This window comes from Zonotrichia leucophrys, chromosome 10, assembly GCF_028769735.1.
Source record: "Zonotrichia leucophrys gambelii isolate GWCS_2022_RI chromosome 10, RI_Zleu_2.0, whole genome shotgun sequence".
NCBI lineage: Eukaryota > Metazoa > Chordata > Aves > Passeriformes > Passerellidae > Zonotrichia > Zonotrichia leucophrys.
The window spans coordinates 8,705,512-8,721,986 of NC_088180.1; the positions used below are offsets into that span (position 1 = coordinate 8,705,512).

General features: G+C 42.0%; 1 protein-coding gene across 2 annotated transcripts in view; it reads left to right on the top strand.

Annotated features, from left to right (window-relative positions):
- The window catches only part of LOC135452105 (tropomodulin-2), a 34,451-nt gene that overhangs the window by 8,834 nt on the left and 9,142 nt on the right, over positions 1-16,475 (top strand). Inside the window, exons 2-5 of one of the 2 annotated variants that reach the window (XM_064721883.1) lie at positions 938-1,139; positions 3,324-3,480; positions 14,321-14,443; positions 15,491-15,577. In XM_064721883.1, the coding sequence (XP_064577953.1) occupies positions 1,014-1,139; positions 3,324-3,480; positions 14,321-14,443; positions 15,491-15,577 (493 nt within the window). In that variant the 5' untranslated portion in view covers positions 938-1,013. Of the gene's footprint in view, positions 1-934; positions 1,140-3,323; positions 3,481-14,320; positions 14,444-15,490; positions 15,578-16,475 lie in introns of both variants that reach the window. The other variant, XM_064721882.1, reaches the window with a different exon arrangement.

A 16,475-nucleotide genomic window follows, 5' to 3' on the forward strand; every position in this document is an offset into this window, starting at 1 on the left:
GGGAGAGTGCTGCTGGGGGAGCTGGGCACACCTGGGAGGGCCTGGAGCACACTGAGAGCCCCACTTGATGCTGCTTCTCATCATAAGTTAGTTCTCTTTCACTCTGTCCCTTTACAGGCTGATTCTGGTTCTGGAATTTGCTCTGGACAAGAAAAAAAAAGAGCAAGTAAAGACAGAGAATCCTTTGTCATATTGTCATATGACAGATATGATGACAATGACTGTTGTGGACATGCAAATGGGATCTTCTTGTTCCCAGTCAGTTGGGATCATCTAGCAAGGAATCATGTTCAAATTTTAAAAAGAAAAGAGTTTGTGAAATACTAGCTTCATATTTTTTACATGTTTTTTCAAGTTTTGAACTTCTGCAGGTCTCCCATTTAACAGACTGAAGTACAAATATTGTTTTGAGCTGTAACTAGCATCTCTTCACTCCAAGAATTTTGATTAGAAGTGCTATCATTTGTATCTGAAGTAAGACTAACTACCAGTGTACCTGACAGATGCTTAGAATGTGCCAAAAAGTCAGCCAGGATGATGTGGGTTAGCTTTCAGCCACCAGCAAAGCTGGGATTAGATAGAATACCTCAAGGCATAACATTTTGGTTTTCGTTTGTCAGTGTTGGACTGTTTGTGACTCTACCACTTTGCTTCTGGCCAAAAGAGCAAACAGATACTGTTTCCAAGCAAATGAAATAAACCAGCTATATTTCTATGAAAAAGGAAGAGTTGCTGATATTTTCCTTATCTGTGTCTCAGAGCTGCTGCTTGCTCTGCCCCAGGACACTGAACCCGTCCTGGCTGTTCCCATCCCACACTCCTGTGCTGTGCCAGGACACGCTGCTGCTTTGTTTGCTTTAACAAGTGTCACTGTGACCCTCAGCTTTCCAGGGCTCTCAGCTCAATGGAGATGCTCACAATGGTTTATTGTTAGCAGGGAGTGTGGCTGGAGGAGCTGGGCACCCCTGGATGGTTGGAATCCTGAGCTGCAGCAGAGCAGCACAGCAGGAGCCATGTCGCTGCCCTTCCGAAAGGAGCTGGAGAAGTACAAGAACATCAACGAGGATGAAATACTCAGCAAGCTCTCAGAGGATGAACTGAAGCAGCTAGAACATGTCCTTGATGACCTTGATCCTGAGGTGAGTGATGAGAATTGCAGCACTGCCTGTTAGAAATGCCACACACTGCAGGATTTTTAATTTCTATTCTGTGACAGTGTGCTCTAAAGTATGAGCAGCTCAGCTGCAGACATTTTGGTTGTATTCCTGCTGTGATGTGCTACTTTTGTAAAAATCACTGTGCTCTTGGTCTATTTAGACATGAGCTTGTCTGCAATCTAAATTTTTAGTCATGTTGGCACACTGCAACAAAATGAGAAGCTTTTTATGGCGGCTATTTCTGAGCACAGCAATAAACAAACATAACCTGTGTATATGGAGATCAGCTCTTTTGAACTTCTGAAATCTGTTGACTGTGTCGTTCAGCACATATATTTTTAGCTGAAGAGAATATGTTTGGGTATGATCAAGAAAAACAGGATTCAGCTACACAACTGTCATTTTCCAGAGAGTAAGAATAATTGGGATTATATCTATCTATCTATCTATCTATCTATCTATCTATCTATCTATCTATCTATCTATCTATCCAAACCCCCAATTTATATATATATATGTATATAATTATTATATTATATAATAATTGAGAAATTGTCACAAAGAATTTAAAGATCTCTGGTCTGGTCTGAGAACCACTTGATCCTACAATAACAAGGTTACAGTCACAAGTGTGCAGGGAATTGTGACTGCACCTACTCAAAAATATTCAAACTGATGTCTAAGCTTGAAAACTGGTAGGTAAAATGTTCTGTCTGGAGGCAAAATGAATTTGGAGAAACACAATAGATTTATAGCTTCTAATTTTATAGCACCAGTTTGTCTGGAAATTAATGGGAACTTTAGTGTTCTCTCCCACCATGTTGCCACTTCCCACACTACTACCACTTCTACATTTTCTGGTATTTTCAAGTATCTGGCATCTCAAATGGAGTCACAGAAAACCATTAAAGAAGCAACACCAACCAACACAGTAAATCAGTCCATGGTGCATTTGTATTTATGCTACATATATGCAGTGAATTTGGAGCACTCTGGGCACATTTGTGCATGCACAGGTGAAATAACTGCTGACTTGAGTTGTTCACTGGATGTGCTCAGAATTCCCTGTGCATTTGCCATGGATCAGATTTCCTGTGCATGTTCTGGCCAGTGAGGAAATGTTCCTGAGGTACTCTGGGGCACCTTCAGCACGTTGGCATTGCTGCATGTGCGCTGCAAGGTCCACCTACCTGTATTGCTCCTTGGGATTTGCTGGACTGAACTGTGGGGGCCTTGTGCATATTCCCATGTTACAGGATGCAGGGGAAATCACAGGATCCCACAGCTACATCTTGAAATTGGGAATTATCTGCTTGCTTCCTCATACTCTGAATAGCTGAGGTCTACCTCATTCACCAGTCTCTTTAGTGCATGCCATTCATTTCTGAAGTCTGAGAGACATCTGCTTTAGAATGAAAGGAATTTTGTTTTCAGTGAGAGAAAAATGGAAAAAGAGTAAAGGAAATTTACAGAAAACATAGCCTGGTTTATCTACCTGAACTGCAAACTGTGGTTATAATGACCTTACTTAGTTCTTCAGTGCTCTGTTTGTGAATATGGTTAATACAAATATTAGTGGGTGTGGTTGGGTTCACAGGGGTCGCAGGATGAGGGAAGAGATGAGAATCTTGACTCTATGTTTCAGAAAGCTGATTTATTATTTTATTACATATATTATATAAAAAGAAGATATATTAAAAACTATACTAAAAGAATAGAAGAAAATATTTCATCAGAAGGCAAGCAAGGAATAGAAAGGAATAGAATGATAATAAAATCTTGTAACTAACCAGAGAATCCGAAACAGTTAGACTGTGATTGGCTATCAATTAAAAACAACTACATGAGACTAATCAAAGATGCTCGTGTTGCATTCCACAGCAGCAAATAATTATTGTTTACATTTAGTTTCTGAGGCCTCTCAGCTTCTCAGGAGAAAAAATCCTAATGAAAGGACTTTTCATAAAATACGTCAGTGACAAGTGGGGAGTAAGTCAAGAGCACTGAATGATGTGCTGGGTTTTGTGATTACATTTAGGTAATGCATGTTACTGCTGTCACCCAAGAGCATTATGCAAAGCATGATTTCACTTGCAAACCCCTGAGATGAGGTGTGGAGCAGAGTGTGCAGCTGCCTGTGTCCTTTCCCTGCCCTGTCTCTCACAGAATGCCCTGCTCCCGGCGGGATTCCGGCAGAAGGACCAGACCACCAAAGCCGCCACGGGCCCCTTCGACAGAGAGCGCCTGCTCTCCTACCTGGAGAAACAAGCCCTGGAGCACAAAGACAGAGAGGACTTCGTGCCCTTCACGGGGGAAAAGAAAGGTACTGGCCATGCTTCGGGCAGCAGACAGACAAACAGAGTCCCTGCTGTCTGTTCTGTGCAGTGTGCTGGGTACACCAGAGCTGGGGCTCTGCAGTGCAGGGCGAGGCTGCAGGCAGAGCTGGAGCTGCTGCAGCAGAAGGGGAAGGGCTGGTTCAGCTGCTCCAGTGTCTGCCTCACTGCTCTGCAGTCCCAGTGGCCTGACCCAGTGGCAGTCCCAGTGGCACTCCCAGTGGCCTGTCCCAGTGGCAGATCCATGGCCTGTCCCAGTGGCATATCCATGGCCTGTGCTGGGTTAATGCCCAGATTAACTGCGTTTACAGCACCAGGAGCACCAGTGCAGCCAAGGGCTCGGGCAGCAGCTCCCTGCTCAGCCAGCGCCTCTGGGTGCACTCAAGCACAAAGGTGCCCTCACCAGCCCCACAGGGACTGCTCCCTGTTAAGCATTAGGCCATGCAGGGGTGTTGAGTGGGGGAGGCATTCAGGAGCAAACACATAAATGCCTTTCTGAGTGAGTCTTGCCTACAGCTGCTGTACGTAACAGCTCAGGGAATACAGTTACAAAAAATAAGTATTTTTCCACTTGTTTACTATCACATCTGGCAATGCTATTCATGCAGACACTTTCCCTGCTACCCTTGTCCTACAGCTACAGGAAAAAAAAAGGGGAAAAACAGGAAAACCTAATTCTAATAATTTAAACACTGGTAGGATAACCTCAGGGCAGGAACAGTCATAATTTAAACAAAAAATATTCCTTTAGTACCACTAACTCCTTTTCCCTGTTTATAGAAAGGGGACAAAAATGCTGGCCTCAGGCAACCCCTTCATTCAAGAAGGAACTTCCTATGTCTGGGTCCATTTCTGGCTATGTAATGCATTTGCCATTATTTCAATGGGATCTGCTTAAGGGAAAGCAAATACTTCAAGAAACTCAAGGGCAGCATTTTTTACATTATGTGCAATTACCAAAGATGTAAAATGTTATTTATACAACATTTCATAGGCCAGGAGTTGTTACTATCATTACATTGTGTTCTCAGTCTTTGAAACAATGATTTCAGACAAATGAGACATTTTCCAGCTAGATCTGATCAACGTGTCATTTTTCCATGCAGCATTTTCTTTAACCTACTTTTGGCCCCATCAAAATGCCCACACACTGCTCTTCAGAGAGCTGATGGTGAGCCCCTGACATGCAGTGACAGGGCAGAGGTCCTGCCAGTAGCAGGAGAGGTCAAGCACACACTGTGCAGGAAGGAAAGCACTTTACTGCAGTATGGATTTGTTACCAATTGTTTTCAGTCTCCTCCCCATGCTGGGTCAGAGCAGTACAAGTCACTGCTTGCAGGCCCCCAGGTATTTATACCAACACCTCCAGTCATGTCTCACTTTACTGATATTTACAGATTTAAGGTTAAAATTTTGCAGTTTTCACTGTAATTATATCTGAGATCTCCAAATAACTATTAAACATCAGTGCACAAACCCCAGCAGTGTATGGAATGGTACATACCCATAGGACTGGCCCTTGGTCTGTACAAAATGAGTCCCTGCATTGTCCCTGACAGAGGTACTGTATGCACTGGGCTGTTTATTCCATTTCAGTTTTCTTTTGATGGAGCTGGAGCAACATTATTCCTACATTTGCTTCCAGATGCCCTTAAAGTGCTTATGAGTTCTGCTTATTAATTCCTGGTGTCTCTGGTGTGGAAATGCCACTGCTTTGCAAACACAACCAACCACAGATTTCACTTCCCCCTGAGCACAGAGTGAATGCAGCCCTCCTAGCGTTTAAAGCTGTTCTTAATTTGGCTTTTGATTCACTGTGTTCATTTACTTCAAAATTACAATTTCAAGAATTATTACAATTATAAGGTAATGACAGCATTTTAGGCTACAGGAATTATTCCCTTAATTTCCTCTTTGTACAATACAAATTCATGACAAAATCCTCAGTATCAGCTTTAGCAGATTAAGTCTAATGAAAACAAGCATGTGTTCTGTGATTTCTGCAGTCATTTTACAATTATAATCTAAACACACAGAATTATACTACATTTTCTTTGAAGTCAGAGGCCAAATGCTGTGAAAATACCCTTTGTTTCTTTGTTGGTTAGAAATAACAGAATTAATCTGAGATCTGATGAGGTCCAGTACCTTGACAATTGAGTGCACAGTGTCATTTTTGTGCTGCTTTAAGGGAACTGACTTTGAGAACAAAGTTGTTTATTTTGAGCTTGGCATATCCTGAATTGGTACTGGAGTGTGAGTCCAGCTGCCCCTCTGTGGCTTGGCAGGAGGTGTCCTACAGAAACACCTCCAATGCAGCAAACTTGCAGCAATGCAGCAGCTGAGCCTTATAAAACATATAACTGAAATCTCCATCTGCCAGATGCACTGAAATCCTCCCATGGGTTCTATGATAAACCTGCTAATTTGCTGCTAATTGGTAAAACGTGATGGATGTTCTACAAAGTCCATGTGTGGCTATTCCTGGATCTTAGAATCTATGCTTGTAACTGCAGTGTGACTCATTTTGACACTCTCAATTGAAAAAAAACCAAAACAGGATGGCTGTATTAAAATAGAAATTACTTTTTTTTTTTTTTACACTTATAAGAAGATATTTCCCATGCAAGGGAACAAAGCAATCCTGAAAGACATTTTCAAATCTGATGCCACATGCTAGATGCTCTAATTGGAGAATAATTAGTATTCTTCCAAAGCTCAGTAATTAGTTCAGGAAAAATAATTTAAATTTCTAAAATGTGTCCTCAGAAGAATTCTAAAGAAGGATATCTCTTGAGGAAAATCTTATTTCTCATCTTCTGCACGTTGATGGTCTCTAAGATGTATTTGCAGATTGGTAAATATTTATATGATTATATTATATAGATTTCTGTTAAATTATTTCTTTGCACTCGAAATGCACTGTAATGTAGTCATTCTGTAAATAATTCCAAATTAATTTGATGCTATTTCTGCTAGTTAAAAATTAAATTCTCAAGCAGCTCTAAAATGCATCCAGTTGTGTATAGTTGGGAGGAATTGATGCCAATTTGCCATTTGGTATTTATGACCTAAGAATATTTGTGTGTCAGTAGGATTAGAGTATGTCAAGTGTTGTTTGAACTTCTGTCAGTGTTTTGTACTATGATATTTGTCTGCTGCTGGGAAAGCATTTACTTTTTCAAGTTTAGGAAGTGGGATGCTTCTGCTAAATGCAAAGTGACATTTCTTACAGTTCTTACAGTTATCATACAAAGCTAAAACTTGGAAATTCACTGATGAGCTGAAAATGAGCTTAAAATATCCTCCTTCCAGACCAGCATGTGGTACATGATGATTTTTTATCTACTGTTATTTTTTATCTACTGTGATGATTTTTTATCTACTCTCTTTTTTTGTTTTTAATATTTTATTAGAGAGTTCTTGACCCAGAAGCAATACCAAGCAGCTGCTGAAGGACAAAAACTCAGTTGCCTATGTTGGTCTCTGAATGTTGAGCAACCATAAGGTTTTAATTGTCCTAGAAACAAGCTAAACCAAATTCCAGAGCTGACAGGGATATGCAGAATGGTTAAAGCGCAGGAAATGTTAAATATGAGCCCCAGACAAGGGGGGGTTGATTGTGCAGGGAATTGCCTTGTTTTTGATTGTAATTGTGGTTTCAAGAGGTTGGAGAGGTTTGGCAAAAACAATCAAATGTATGGAATGCATTAGGGTTTTGGGCCTCTGCCATATTGCAGCTTGGTGATGTACTTCATTAATTGCTGTACAAAAAGGATTTAAGCCTGCATGGGAGGGATCTCACATTTCAGTGGAGACCCAAGGTTTGCCCAAACCAGGGCTGGAATGATCACAGGCTCACACCCTAAGCTGGCCACTGAGAAATGTTTTCAGGCTGCTTTACCCACATCCTCCCTAATGCAAGTCAGGGCTGGGCACTTCATTTGAATGCCCATGGTGTGGTTTGACATGATCTGGTGGCTTTCAGGAGCTCTTGTGCAACACAGATGTGTGTCAGTAATGAGCAGTGTAGGCAGAGTAAGGGCTGATAACTGGGCCATGGTGATGGGCAGTTTGTAAGTGTTTATTTTGCGTATTTTGGATTTGTTCCTACTCAGGACAGATGTTCTAGAAATCCTTACATAGAACCTGATGATCTGTGGAAGTTACTTAGGGTTGTACTTAAGTCCAGGTGACTCACTTGACACATATAGCTGGGACAGGTGGCTATCAGACTTCCATCACTGAAGTATCATTTTCAAGTTCATGAATGACCAAGGAATATAAAGAAAATGTAGGGAACATGAGGGGCAGTGCAGACACAAAGTATTCCAGAGCTCTGTCAGTGCTGTTTTCTCTGCAGTCTGTACCTCAGTCTGACCTCAGCTGAGAGCTGAGTCCTGCTGTGGCACAGACATCAACTGGGAACAGCATTTCTGCTTCTGCTTTCTTGCAGGGCTTCTCTGAACTGTATGGTACTAATGAAACACAATTAAAAAAAGTTCTTCTGTTGTGAAATGTCATTAGCCATGAAAGGTTTCTTTAAGGATTGCTGTTTCAACCCTTCACCACTGTCCCTGTTTTCTACACAGTCTTCTGCTCCTTGCCAAACCATTTCATTTTGGATCCCATCCAGTTCTCATCAAAGGCATGAAAAAACTCCAGTGGATTGGGCTATTATTATTTGTGGCTAGAAAGGGAAGGGGAACATGCTGGTATGTGATGAAATACTAACATTTTCAGCTGATTGATAAAAGAGAAAGGGAAGGAGGTACCAGAGAACTTTTGGCCAAACCTGTGTTTTCAGTTGCTCTGGCAGAGGCCATCCATGTTGCATGTGTTGCTGTGCCAGGCAGAGTATCAGTACACAGCAGCAGTAATAAGGACAGTCATTTCCAGAAGGTCAGAGTGTTAGAGTGGATGCTAATGAGTTCCAATTCCCCTGTGTCTAACAGACTGCTTTCAAAAGTTAGGGTTTATTATAGACACACATTTCTGGGATTGACATGGCAGTCGTTTCACCCCCAATGCCTAAATGGTTTGTTTAAATTTTTGCCACCTTTTCCCTATTCTTTAAGGCCTAAATTTAGAGCTGATGTTTGTCTCTTAAGGCATGGAAAGCCTTGCTGACAGTAATGGCTCTGGCCAGTGCCTTTCACTGCTTGCTTTTCTAAGACTCTGTTTTAGTCACTCGTGACTTTGCCAAACTCGCACAGTTCACAGTGAAATTTCCCATGCTGAGAGGCTGCCTCGAGTTGGATTTTTGGAAAGTGTCAGCAAAAAGGACTTAGCTGCTTCCAAGAACAAGATTAGGAGAAAACACATTGTTTTATCCATCTAGAGCAAATTTTTCCAGCTGATTTTTTTTATGACCTGCAGTGCCTCCATGCTTTGAAGAGAAGACTTGAAATGGAATCCCCAGGGAAATATACTCAAGTCTGGCATCCTCAAAATATTGTGCTTTCTTGTGCTTCCAGTTTGTTGTAGCATTCTGCAAGCATTCCCCCTGGAGTGAGTGCTGCTCCAGCTCCTGTGGCAGCTCAGCAGTGCCCAGAGGATCCTGGCATGGCTGGGCTCTCAGGATACTCTTGAAATTCTCATCTGAGAGGAATTTCCTCCATGTCACACCAGGACCAAGGGCAGGGAGGCTCCCTCCTGCTCTGACAGACCTCCCCTCCCTTTGTAAGGGCACTGTAAAGGAGAAAAAAGAGCAAAGAGCCAGCAGAGAGACTGGGGCAGAGGTGGAGGGGGGGTTTGAGGAGCTGTGTGAATATTCCAGGATGAAGGATTGGATGTGGCAGCTCTGGGGAAAGGAGCTGTAGAGGAGAGCAGTGGTAAGGAAGGGAGGGCAGAAGAAAGGGAGGTGGTGGGAAGGGTCAGGACTCAAAGATTTTCAAAACCAGGAGACATAGGGGATGGGGGGAATGAGAAAAGGAAAAGAGAAGAAGAATGTGCTGGGTAGGAGAAAAGAGGCCAGAAGGGAACATAACTCGTGTGATATTCAGCTCTGCCCATGTTTCAAAGGTCTTTGGTGTCCAGGAGGACCTGAAGTGCAGCGGCACAGTTTGAGTTTCTTCCTCCTCTAGCATCATTCCACATCAGACATGGAGCTTTCTGCTGGATTGGTCGAGTGAGAATCCAGGATACTGGATTGCTAACTTTTGATAATCCATGTGAGGGTCTGAAGAAATTCTGGGCTTCCTTCTGTTTTAAAAGAGTACATGTTGGCTTTGGTTTATTTTTGTTTGAGCCAGCATACTTTCCAGGAGAGCTCTTTGAAGGGTATTGCTGCAGTGGCAGCATCACAGCATGCTGATCAAAGCCAAGGATACCAGTGCAACTTGAGTTCACTTTTTGTGTTTATGCACAATAGATTTAACAACTTTGGAATGCTTATCTCTGCAGCCTTCCTAGTCCATTGTCATAATTTTTAAGGCATAGAATATGCTGACACTAATCCAGGAGCAACAGAACAACAACAATTATGATATTGCATTTTTATTACTGCTGGTGTTCAGCTTCATGCTTACTTGAACCTGGTGTGTTTTCTTCTTCATAATACAAATTTATCATTGGTAAGAACTAATTTAGCTCCATTTCTATAGAATATTTGTAGGGAAGTGTTTAAGAAAGCATCAACAGAAAAGAACAGTGTAAAATGAAAAAAGTGAATCAGGTGCCTGTGATTTAGGCAAGGCAGATTTCCAGGATTATTGAATTTCACTCCCAAGGTCAGTGTAGCATTCTGTAATTGAGAACAAACAGGCACTCACTGTGCTCAGTGATTCATTGAGAAGTCAGAAGTAGTAAGTGTAACTAGGTCTTTTCTTGAAAATACAATAATCTGAGCTACACTATATAGGAAAAGAAAGTACATTATTGTTTTACAATTATGGCAGAAAATGCATTTTATCATAAAACTTAGTCAATATCCTTAAAAAATCCTCCCATAGATGTGCATATGGTAGTTAATTATTACTGTATAAGAAGGTAGAAATCTCATTTCCTTGCTTTATTCTGGCATTGCTTTAATGGGGGCATTTGCACAATGCAGGAGACCTGGCTGAGCCTAGTGGCAAAATGAGATCTATGGTTTCATGTCTGTTCCCAGTGAATTTCTTTTTTTTAATGGAGAATTTACTTTCCTTTTACCTTGGTCCACATTTCTGTGTCTCTCTGTAGTGCTTTCCTCTGAATCCTCTTCCCTCTGGCTGTCAATGGATTTTGTTTCTGTAGCCTCTTTTGAGGAAAGCTATCTCCTATTTCAGTCTCAATAGAAGTCTTGTTTCTGCAGTGGGTGAAAAGGAGTAGCTCTGCTGTTAAACTGAGCCAAGACAAAACTCTGCTCACTGCACTCACACTCAGCAAGGCCCTGGTTTGTAATCAGCTGCCTCAGCCATCCCCCAGGGCACCCCAGACACTTTTGGCCCAGTTTGACCAAAGGAAGGGGAGAATTGCAGTGATGAACACTTAAAATTTCACACCTAAAGAAAGCACTTGGGATTCCACACACTTTGGGTTTCTGTGCTTGTGTAAAAATAAAATTATATTTTACTTCAAACAAACAAAAAAAATTATTCTTATACAGAAGTGTGGTTACTTTTGTCTTGTTAACAACAAAGTAGCTCAAGTTATGTATAAACAGAACTTCTGTCACTGTTTTTCATTGGTAGAAAGTTAAGCTATTACTATTAAAACTTAGCACAGAACATTAGCATGTTCTGGAGGCAAAATATAGCACAGCCAACATTAATTATACCAGATAGAATAAAGTAATAATAAAGTACCTTCTAAACCACAGTGTGAATATAAAGAACACCAAGAGCAGCAGCCTTTCTTCATAAATCTCACTTTATAATAATAAAATGTCACTATTCCTCCAAGGCTTCTTCCAAGTAATAAATTTAAAGTTGGACCATTGAATCAAGGAAGCCACAATCCATATTTTATTTTGTCAGTGAATTCCATGATGCACTGGATAATGAATTTACAATGTACAGATGTGGGACTAGGAGACACCTCCTGAATCTTTAAACTCTGTCCTTAAATAATCAAGGAAAACTGGTTGACAGCTGTCTATAAACAGACACACAGGTTTTATGGACAGATAATAAATTGCTAATAACATGCTAAATACAGGAGGTTTTCTAACCTCCATCTGCTGTGCTACAGCATCTCTTCACAGTGGAATGTTCTTATCTAGATAGCAGTAAAATGAATATTTTTAAACACCACTGGATGCCAGCAAGACCCACATACATTAAAGATATATATTACTGTCTTTGACATGACCTTGCCCCTTTGAATATTTCATAGAACCAAGAATAGAACTTTTTTTTCTGAAACATTTGCTGAGAATGCATTAAATGAAGCTATCATTGGGGATCATATACACATTTAACGAGATTCAGGCTGGTATCCAAGAATTACATATGCCTGAAACAAATGTTTAAAATTGTATTCCTATATATGTGAACTGTACAGCAAAGGTATGAGCCTCTAGAGGCTTCCATTACCCCTTGATTTCTTGCTATGCAAGGCACTTGACCTTCACATATCCAAAGTCCTTAAAGACCAAATACACCACATATTGTGCCCAATTTAATCCAAACCCAAGGTCCTGTGTCCCTTTACAATGTTGTGTGTGAAAGCACAGACTCGGATCAGTGTTTGTTAAAAGTGTGACTGGGGTTTGGGTCTGGGGAGAATCACTCCCTGCCTGGTGGAGATGTGGAACTGCTGCTGCAGAACAGGGTTATCAGTCAGGATAAAGATTGCCTCCATATCTCAAACAACCTACTGAATACTTGAAACTCATGTAGAATCACCAGGGATCTCAAAGGAAAACCCTTTCTGGGCAGTATTCCTCACTATTGATTGCTTACTCAGATACTCTGATTGATTTTGGTTTTCAATTTTTTTCCTTAAGTCAAGCTGGCATCAGGTTAAGTCTTGGTCAGTGGTGTCTGGATGGTGCTGCCATCCAACACTTCAGGTTAGGTGGTAGCACAGAGAGGGTCTGAAACCTGCCCAGCTGTGCTGCTGGTAATCTGTAGAGCATGACTGACCCATCTTTGTAGTGTTTCTTACCCCAGATTTCCACTTGATTTTTGTTTGATGCTGCTGGGATGGCTGTCCTTAATTGCTGTGACCTAATGCAGTCACAGTTAAAATGGTCCTTACCTTTCACCCACCAAAGGCTTTTATCTTCTTGAAGCCTTTTCTAAAAAGATAACTGACTTAAAGTATCACATGAAAAATAAATCAGTGATACTACTTTGACTTTCTGCATCATTTTTTGTCCAATTTCTACTCAGAAGCAGTTTAGCCTTGGTAGAAATATCTCTAAGGTAAATAATGTGAATCATGTATCAATAAACCTTGCCAGAGTTTCAGAAATATCAATTAAAGCTTTTTCTGAGATTACTCAGTGACTTGTGTCATGAAAGCTGACAGCATAAAAATGGCTGTAGCCAAACTTGTATAAAAGGTATAAATGAATTGGAAATTACTACATGAAAATGATGCCTTGGACCATAATGGGGAAAAATGAAGTCACAGAAGTGTTGAAAAAACCAGAGGCCAAACATCTGTAATTCAATACTAAATATCAGAATTGCATTCATGAATGGTAACAAGATGACTAATAGAGTTAAAATTAAACTATTTTAGAGACATTTCAGAAAGCCACAGGACTAGATGTAATGCTTCAAGCATTATTTCTAGAGTGTAAAAAGCTGCACAAAATGAAAATTTAAAGCTGACAGTGGCCAAAGCTGCCTGCACCAAAGATCATCATTGCAGCAGGATTAATTAAAGCCGGCTTGAGAAGGAGTTGTTAGGGACAAGGTGAGGGGAACAATGGCACAGGGGACAGTAGATCATGGGAATTCCCTCAATTATTGGAGCAGTGGCACTGTCTGATCCTGGGGCATCATCCAGCCCTGCCCTGGCTGTGGGGGCTGCTCAGGAAAGCTGAGTGGGGAAAAGCCCAGCAGTGCTGGTGCCTGGAGTGCAGCTCCAGCTCTGACTCCAATTTGCAGTTACATCATCCCAGTGCTGAGGTTAACCACCATAGCAGCCTGAAGGAGTAGTGGAACTTGTTGTGCTGTTCCTGGATTTATCCTGCATTTTCCCCATTTCAGCAGACAGGCCAATGACCTCAGTCTTGGGGGAATATTGCATGCAAACACATATCTGCTAACCCAAAGGTTTCAGCAGGATACAGAGCGAAACAAATATGCCAGGAGTCTTTCTTGGGCAACATGTGGTTCAGTTCAGACTTTTCAGACCTGCACAAATGATCAGGGTAAGGCTATTTATGTGAATGATCATTAGGAGACACACAGGGGAAAATACTCTGGAGGGGCTGGAAATTAAACTGAGTTACTGGAAGAGAACAGGTTTGCTGAGCTTTCAGGATCATGTATGGAAGTTCATGAACTGAAATATTCTTGCAGTAGGATGGTTTTAACTGCTCCTGGTGCCTCATTTAAATATAAGGATGAAATTTCTGCAAGCTTTTTGTGTAGACCTGATTCTGCCTATTTAAGGACACAGGACCTTCAGAAAAATCCCAGCTGGGACTCCTCCTGAGAGTAAATTCCTAAAATAACAATCACCAACACAGAGCAGTAATCTGCACCTTTTATTTTTAGACTTATTAAGATCCTGGTGTGGAGGATAACATCAAGTAAGAAAGAGAAAAACATGCATGTGATAATATTTCCAAGTAGTTCCACTGTCACAGACCTATTCCTCTGCTGCCAGGAGGCAAAGAAGCTGTTCCAATAATTCATTACTCACTCTGGCTTTCTTTCTTTATCTTAGGCAAAATATTTATCCCTAAAGAGAAGCCCGTGGAAACACGCAAGGAAGAGAAGGTGACCCTGGATCCAGAGCTGGAAGAGGCCCTGGCCAGCGCTTCTGATACTGAGCTCTATGACCTTGCAGGTTAGAAAACACACAGATGTGATCCTCCCACATGTGCAGCCCTGCTCTGGCCAGGCCTGCCACCAGGAGTGTCCCATGCTGGCCCCTCAGGCCCCTGTGCTGCTCTCATGGGTCACACATTGCCCAGGATGGCTGAAGCAGCACTCAGCAGCTGCTGCATTTCAGACTTCTCTGCTTGAAGCTGATGTGTCAGGCCAGGGGGGAGATGAAGCAGCTCATGAGATTTGGGGAAGGGTGGACAGTGCACTGCAGGCTGGGGTGCTGGCACTGTAATGGAAGTGACTGATCCCATTATATCCACATTGTTTGTAACATACTGCAGCCACCTCCTCTCAACTCTGACATCCCAAATAGCTGGATACTGTTACAGTGGATAAAGATCCTGAATCCATGAGGAAATTTGGAATCTAACCCCTTAAATGAGAAAATTGGTTGCCAGGTGATTAGACCTGGGTATCTTCACCACTCTGATTATTTTCCAAGCACATTAGTATCGATGTGCTTCCACTGGAAACCCTGGTGGGAATGGCAATGCATTAAGCTCATCACATGTACAGTGAGATTCTCAGATGCACCAAACAATGGAACATATGAGTAATAAGAAATTCAGGTTGTATATTAGGGAAGGAAAGTGATTAGGAGTGTAGCATTGAAACAATTTACAGGGAGGTGGTGGGATTTCCATGCCTGGGTGTTTTCAGACTCCAGCAGACAAAGCCATGGCTGACCTCATTAGTGCTGGCAGCGCTCCTGCCTGAGGGAGAGGCTGGACAGGATGACCCGCAGTGGTTCCTTCCAGCTGGCACTTCTGGGATATGCATTCTACATTGACTTGATTGTTCAAAAATCTATATTGGAAGTGTCTGTGTCTCCAGAATTTGGAGCCCAAAGGACTCTCCCTACAAGCAGGCGTGACGCACAGAGTTAGCATTTTATAAAGGGGGTTTTGTTTGGGGAACTAAACTACAATTTGTAGCAGACACTTTCCTGCAGTCTGTGCTCCTGTCATTAACATTGTATCCTCTTGCTGCTGTTTACACATTTCAGCTGTTCTTGGAGTGCACAACATGGTCAACAACCCCAAATTTGATGAAGCAGGAGCCCGCGGTAAAGATGGAAAAGGAATCGTGAGAAGTAAGCAAGCAGATTTCTCTTGTGGGCTGCATGTCATCTCTAGGGACTTCTACAGCTGTAGGTGGGCTCTGTTGGTCTAATTTAGTGTAATGTCACTGGAACCAACTTTGATTGATCTAACTCATCATGAAAGGTGACTTTTTTAAAGTAAATATGATCTTAAAATTCATTATAACAAGAGTAGTACACAAACAGATGATTCCTAAGGGAATTTCTTTTCCTAGAGAGCAGTATCTGGCTCTGCAGAGGTGTTTGAAAGAGTGGGAGTATTTAAGAGGCCAAGACATATAAATTTCCATTCCATTTCAGTTTAGGTAGCAGGCAGAAAACCGAGTGAGCTGTGGCTAAGAATTGGCTGCAGTTCAGGCCAGGCCCTTTTGCCCCAAGTACCTGCATTTACACACCTGAAAAATTACTTGTAACCATAAGTAATGTGGTTATTTGAACCACAAGGGCTCAAATGTGGCAGAATCCCTGTCAGAGTCACATCTGTGACCAGAGTCACCTTGAGCTGCATTCACAGGGAGGCAAAGCCTGCCTGGATGTGCTCCTGCCCAGCCACTGCCTCTGATCTCCCACCTGCACCTGGCTCCTGGGGCAATGGTGCCAAGGGTGCTGTTCTGTGGCCCCCTAGGGACACAGGAAATGGAATCATTCTGGAAATCCCCCAAGAGAAACAGCTGCAGTTACTAAAAACAAATCCAGAAATGTTTGCACTAAATAAACAGACCTTTGGTGAATCTGATCTGAGCTCAGCAGCCCACAGGAGGCTGGATGGAGGGAGAAATGGAGCATCTGAATTCCAAGCTTTCCTTGAGAGCTGCCAAGCCTTGATCCACAGCTTGTCACCTCCAGGCCCTGGATATCTAATGGGCTTAACTTTGCTTTTTAAGACGGA